This window comes from Eschscholzia californica, unplaced genomic scaffold (assembly GCF_041429995.1).
Source record: "Eschscholzia californica isolate CP2 unplaced genomic scaffold, dmEscCali1.0.p SCAF_2, whole genome shotgun sequence".
Taxonomy (NCBI): Eukaryota; Viridiplantae; Streptophyta; class Magnoliopsida; order Ranunculales; family Papaveraceae; genus Eschscholzia; species Eschscholzia californica.
Window position 1 is genome coordinate 47690399 of NW_028238309.1, and position 5710 is coordinate 47696108.

The window sequence follows — 5710 nt, forward strand, 5'->3', positions numbered from 1 at the left end:
ACGGAAACAACCGATACTTGACATGGGCCTGAATATTGACCGAAAAGCTCTTGTGGCGAGTTACTAGTTACTACTGCATTACGATGTTCATAAAGAAAATGAAATGAAATGCATTGTCTGTTAATAGTCACATAGTGTTCGGGCCCGTGTAAGACATAAGGTTCGGACGCGATGAGAGAGTTGTCTATGTTAAGGGAATAGTTTTTGTAGTACGCCTAAGTAACGTTAACGTACCACTTCTTTGTTTTGCTCTCTTTGTTTCATCTCTTTTCTTCTTTACACTAAATAGTTGTTTTCACAAGGCAAATAAAATTGATACACATTTACATGATCACATATTATTATGCCATTCTCTCTCTCCCTCTCTAGATCTCTTCTTGCTGTCACTCTCTCTCTCTCTCTCTCTCTCTAGATCTTTTCTCCATCAGAATGTGGCAAAATGGTGATGTGGTGTCTGAACCATTTGTAGGTCCATAGGTGTGTGGCATGAACTATCCCCACTTACCAAGCTCCTGTACAAGCCATATGCAATTGGGATATTAGAAAAAACAACCTTTATTGCGAAATATCGTAGTCGATAATATGATCTTACTCTCGTGGGCGGGACGCCCAAAGGGAGCTGAGGGCTCGCAATCTGTTGTAGTATTCCGCAATGCCTAAAAAACATCGAGCTGCTTGACGAACGGTCAGTATTCGCCGTAGTTGGTGAAGGGTTTGTTGTCTCAAATTATCAGCCTAAATTCGTATTGTCAATTAATAAAACGTAAATTTAGGTAAAGGGTAAAATTTCTTACGCTTAAATAAAATAAGTTGTTTCTATAAATTTTACTTTAGTTGAGTAATAACATGTATGATTTCTATTGCAGAGAGACCCTAGTGTCTAAATCTTAATATTTCTAAGAAAGATATAAATATTTAGTTTGGTTGGTTAATTTTTCTAAATGGTTGGCCTAACCCTAACAAGACCAAGAAGAGGTTGGGTCTTTTAATTTAAAAGATTATGATAATATATTGTTGTAGCTGGGGGTCACTTTTTGACCATCTACTCTTTCAAATGTTTGAAATCAAAATTATACATTATTCCGACCTTTCTTGTATACATTCAGAAAGTGACTCATGGACCATGATTATCAAGTGTGTATCGGATGCATAAATTACGAATCTATATATGTACTACGGAAAATGATCTAGCAAAGAAAATCCTGAACAGATTTGGGAGAGAATCCCAAATCAACAATTAGGGTCGATTTGTCAACTTCCTATTGATTTGTGTACTAAATCAAGAGGAAACTCAATCTATTGATTTTGGATTCTCTCAAATCTGTCTAGAATTTTCTTTGTTTTATCAGTACTGATGTAAAATACATAGTAAATTTCTAAAAAACATAAGATGCAATAACATAACATAACATAACGTTTCTGTGATAGGATGGTGTCTGATTTATATTCAGATTGAGAGGGAGAGTCTGTTACCTGGCGGACGAACCCTTCAAGATTCGAAAGCTTGTCCAAAGCAATAGCCATTTGACCCATGTAATTTCCGACATTAGTCTTATCGGTAAGACAACCTCCGGAGATAGTATCTGCCAGAGATTGGTGGAGCTGCTCCAAACCTTGAGAAAGAGCTTCCTCTGCCTGTTGTGAAGACTGTTGAAGGCCACATATTCCCATCAGCTGCTGCTCAGTTAATGGATCCAACTGAGGTAGTAATATCTGATCAAACAAAGCTCAAAAATTAAATTTGAGTTGGTGGATCAAAACAAACTTCAAGTCATATTTTAGATCTTACTTAAAGAAAAAACAAACACTACCTAAGGTGGATCGACATGGAAGTTTTTGTTGTTAAATTCAATAATGCCCTAACTAAAGAGTAGGTTTTAGGGAGTTTCATCTAGCTTTACTCGAAAAGGAAAACAGTTGATTATAGATACAGACCTTGAGTAGTTCGGATGGTCTGAAACCACCCATCCAAAGAAAACAACGCTCGGCTGGAGTAGTCCACATGCCATTTATAAGGTGGATAACGTCGGTTTTGGCTGCTTCTATTTTGAGATGGAAAATTTCATCATAATGTGCAAGATATCCATCTAATATTATTCGGAGATCACTATCTTGTAGGTGAGATTGCAGTCCCGCTCGGAGCTCTGACAAGTGCCTCTGGTCATCATCTAACCATCTCGTGTATTCCATGTCGAATATTGCAGCACCTACAAATGCATCCACATTTAAAAATATCGAAATCAAATATACATGCACGCGCACGCAGACACACACACGTAAATATAGTTTAACTGTGAAGGTGGTGTGGGATCTTCCTGACCGCTTAGTTTCATCAATTATTTTTTTAATTGTACCAGCAGTGAATTGAGCAAGACTCTAAATCAAACTCTAAGCGATTGTAGCAACTCCCCGGGGAACGGGAATGACAGTAATTGAACATGCAAAAGCATTGTAGCTATACAAACTCACCAGAGCTTAAATTCCCATTTGCACCAAGTCCTGCTGATAAGAACATACCCTGCAAATTACCTCCCAAAAAATATAATTATTTTAACAAAAATTTACATTAAAATTTTATTCATCATTTTTTTTTCATTTTCTTGTTCAAAGTTGAGAAATAGAACCTGTGTTCTTGCTCTTTGAAGATCTTGTTCTAAATGTGTTAGCTTTATCCTACTAGTTTCTAGTTGTTGCACATAAGCCTGCAAAATAGAGTCATAGAGAGAAAGGTTATAGCTTTTTAGACAAATGGGGGTATATGAGAATCAGCTACCATGGTTCAAGATTTTATGGTATGTAAAAGGGTTTAAGAGATATACCTTTTTTCTCAATCGACTCTTTTTTGCTGCTTCTCTATTCTGAGCTAACCTTCTAAGTGTCTATTAAACAAAAAAGGAATAGTTTTTCTTTTCATTATTATGTGAACAAAAACTTGTTAGAGAAAGAAAAGAAGTATATATCATTAATATGTATGTTGACCTTTGCATCAAGTGGTTTCTCTGAGGATGATGAACTACCTCCCTTTCTCTGTAAACATTTTACACAAAATGTCTTGGCTTAGAAATAGATAAAATAATTTATTTTTAATAAACAGTAAGATTCGAATTCTACTCTGCTCAACCGATAGACTTCTAACTCAAAACTAATCTAATTTTATTACAGATAAATATGTATATATATGTACATAGTTGATTGTGAGATTTCTCTTTGTTTATATCAAATTATTCTTTTTTTTATAAGAATAAACTTTTCGTACCATACAATATACTCCTAATAGCTAGCAAATGAAGATTGTAAAGAGGGCTTTTAAAAATCTATTCACTTTTTTCTTTTTGGGTTCTTTATAGCTTTTTAGGTCTTGGATTGGGTTTATAATTCATTGATACTTAAAATAATGAAATAATATTAACTACCCATAAAATAAAAAGCAGAAATATTATGATATGATTAATAAAACTTAGAAGAAAATAATTGGTCTATAATATAAATAATGAATTTTTTTCTACCTTTAGGGAGTTGGGCGTTAACAGACATTAAAGAAATGATTCTGTTTGGATAAGCTTGAATAGTTGTTAAACCCTAATCCATCAACTTTTAATTCTTTCTTAATAAGTTTTACCTCATATCATAACCTAACTTTTTTTTTTTTTTGTTGAAGGGATATACATAACCTAACTTGATGAGGAGAAAAGTGAAATAGATTTTTACAATTCTACCATACTTAGCTAAGGAATCTTTAAAACATGGAACTAGGATATTGGTTAATAAGAGATTTACATTTAGATTAGATCATGAAAATGAGTTTTTAACAAAATCACTTTTGTCTTGATTTTTGGGATTTGGTTCTAATAAGTAAATGTCTATGTTTTTAACTAAAAAAAAAGTTAATTGTTTATGTGGACCTTTTTCTCAAAATTCTAGGATTTTGGTACAGGAGAAAGAAAAACAATAATAATGATTTTACTTTGTTTATAAAATTTACTTTGTTGGTTTTGGTTTGAGTTCTTCCTATTATATTAGAAGCATAAAAAAATTCTAGGTGTACACATCAATCATTCGATTAGTACAAAATCTTCCGGATATTGAAGTGGCGCGTGAAAATAACTACTTATCATAACACATAAGTGATTTTTTATTATTAATTAATGCTTCATACTTACGTAATTTGAAATGATCGATCAAAGAAACAGAACATATGGGTAGAACCTTTCGCTCAATATTAGAATCAGAACCTTTCTTTCAGGGACACATAAATTTCTATATGCATAGACCATGTCAAATGGTGTTAAAGAAAAAGTTATAATGGTGAAAACCCCAAAACTTTTAATGGGGTTCTCTGAAAACTTGTTGGGATTTGAGTTTTTTTTTTTTTAACTTTTCCTCAGTTATTGGGACTAGGGTTGAAGGACAGTGAAGTAGAAAGAAAAAAAACAGTAGTACTAGTAGTAATTATAACAAACCTTTTCTGATATTCTTAGTTGTTCATTTGTTTGTCTTGATACATCACTTGCCATCTTCACTAATTGTTGTTGATGATCTGATGGGGTTTTACACTCACTCCAGATTCTTATCAAAACTCAAAATCAGTACTATCTCCTCTTCTTGAACTTCCCTAAAAAGGCAAAGAGAGAAATAACAAAAAATTCAATTTTGGGTATCCAAGAAAATGGAACCCAAAAATCAAAACAAACTTCTAAAAATCTTTCTTTTGTTGGTTGCTTCTTTTCCGAGTAAATTATTTTTGTCGGTGTTTCTGAATACAATAAATTCGATCGTATTTTACAGTTTTTTATTCTGTAGTACCTCGACTTGACATGAGATAGAAAAGCTAAGCTACTCTTGTGGCTTGTTTAGAGGTTAGAGAATGAAAAATGGTGGTCTGTCTGCCCTACTGTCGGTTCAATTTTTTATTGCCAGTCATATATACATGAATAGTTAAGTTTCAAAGAAAAAACTCTATATGTTTATTTCTCTAAATCGTGAACGTTCACGCCCGACCGACGTTACAAAATCGAGTGAAAAGAAGGAAATGGAAATATATGCATACATTTGTTGGGTTCATCATTTCTAAGTTGAAGTTCTTGAAGAAAAATAGCTTCTTCCAGCTCCCCAAATCAAAAGTAGATCCTTATTGATCTTTTATATATATACAAAACAAAGCATTTAAAATTAGAAAACAAAGTATAATAACAAGAGGAAGATTAGTAGATTACTAGAAGAGAAGAAAACCCATGAAAGAAAATTATTTTCCAAGTAGGAATTCTTATTAGAGAGTAAAAGAGAACATCAAAAAATGGAAGCAAGAAAGTAGTTTAGTTACCTGAGTGTTTATTTTTCTTGGAGATATCTGAGATAGAGAGAAGCAAGAGGTTATAGCTTTCTTTCTACAAAAGGATTGAACCCTTCAAAACTCTCTCTCTTACTTCTTTCTCTCTCTCTCTCTATATATGAAGAGTTGATAGTTTAGTTGCTTTCTTCCTTGGTACAGAAGATCTTGTCCTTCAAGTATTGTTACAAAGATGTTGGCTAAATTGGGCTAGTGGGGCCTTTAAACAATCAAAAGAAAAAAAAATGAAGATAGAGAAAGAGAGAGAGAGAGAGTGGGAGGAAAAGGTGGGTCTTGTGGGAGGAAACAACCAGAAACACTGACTCCTACTCCACTCTCAACCAATTTTTCTCTTCTATCATTGGATGTTGTTTGAACACTATA

At 33.3% G+C, this 5710-nt stretch overlaps 1 protein-coding gene across 3 annotated transcripts; it reads right to left on the bottom strand.

Moving 5' to 3' along the window:
* Positions 1–240: 240 nt before the first annotated feature.
* Positions 241–5503, bottom strand: LOC147558527 (transcription factor TGA9-like). Of its 3 annotated transcripts, none has more exons than XM_086660230.1 (11): positions 5321–5503; positions 5048–5136; positions 4461–4612; positions 2980–3027; positions 2820–2879; positions 2625–2702; positions 2470–2518; positions 1936–2207; positions 1474–1713; positions 593–735; positions 241–512 (listed from the first exon to the last, which is right to left on the bottom strand). In XM_086660230.1, exons 3-11 carry the CDS (start codon positions 4512–4514, stop codon positions 425–427), a joined length of 1032 nt encoding a protein of 343 aa, XP_086516356.1. In that variant the 5' UTR covers positions 4515–4612; positions 5048–5136; positions 5321–5503; the 3' UTR covers positions 241–424. The 3 variants fall into 3 exon arrangements, with proteins under 3 accessions (XP_086516356.1, XP_086516358.1, XP_086516357.1); XM_086660232.1 differs by having other exon boundaries at positions 4461–4566; positions 5321–5486; XM_086660231.1 differs by lacking the exon at positions 5048–5136 and having other exon boundaries at positions 5321–5486.
* Positions 5504–5710: the final 207 nt, after the last annotated feature.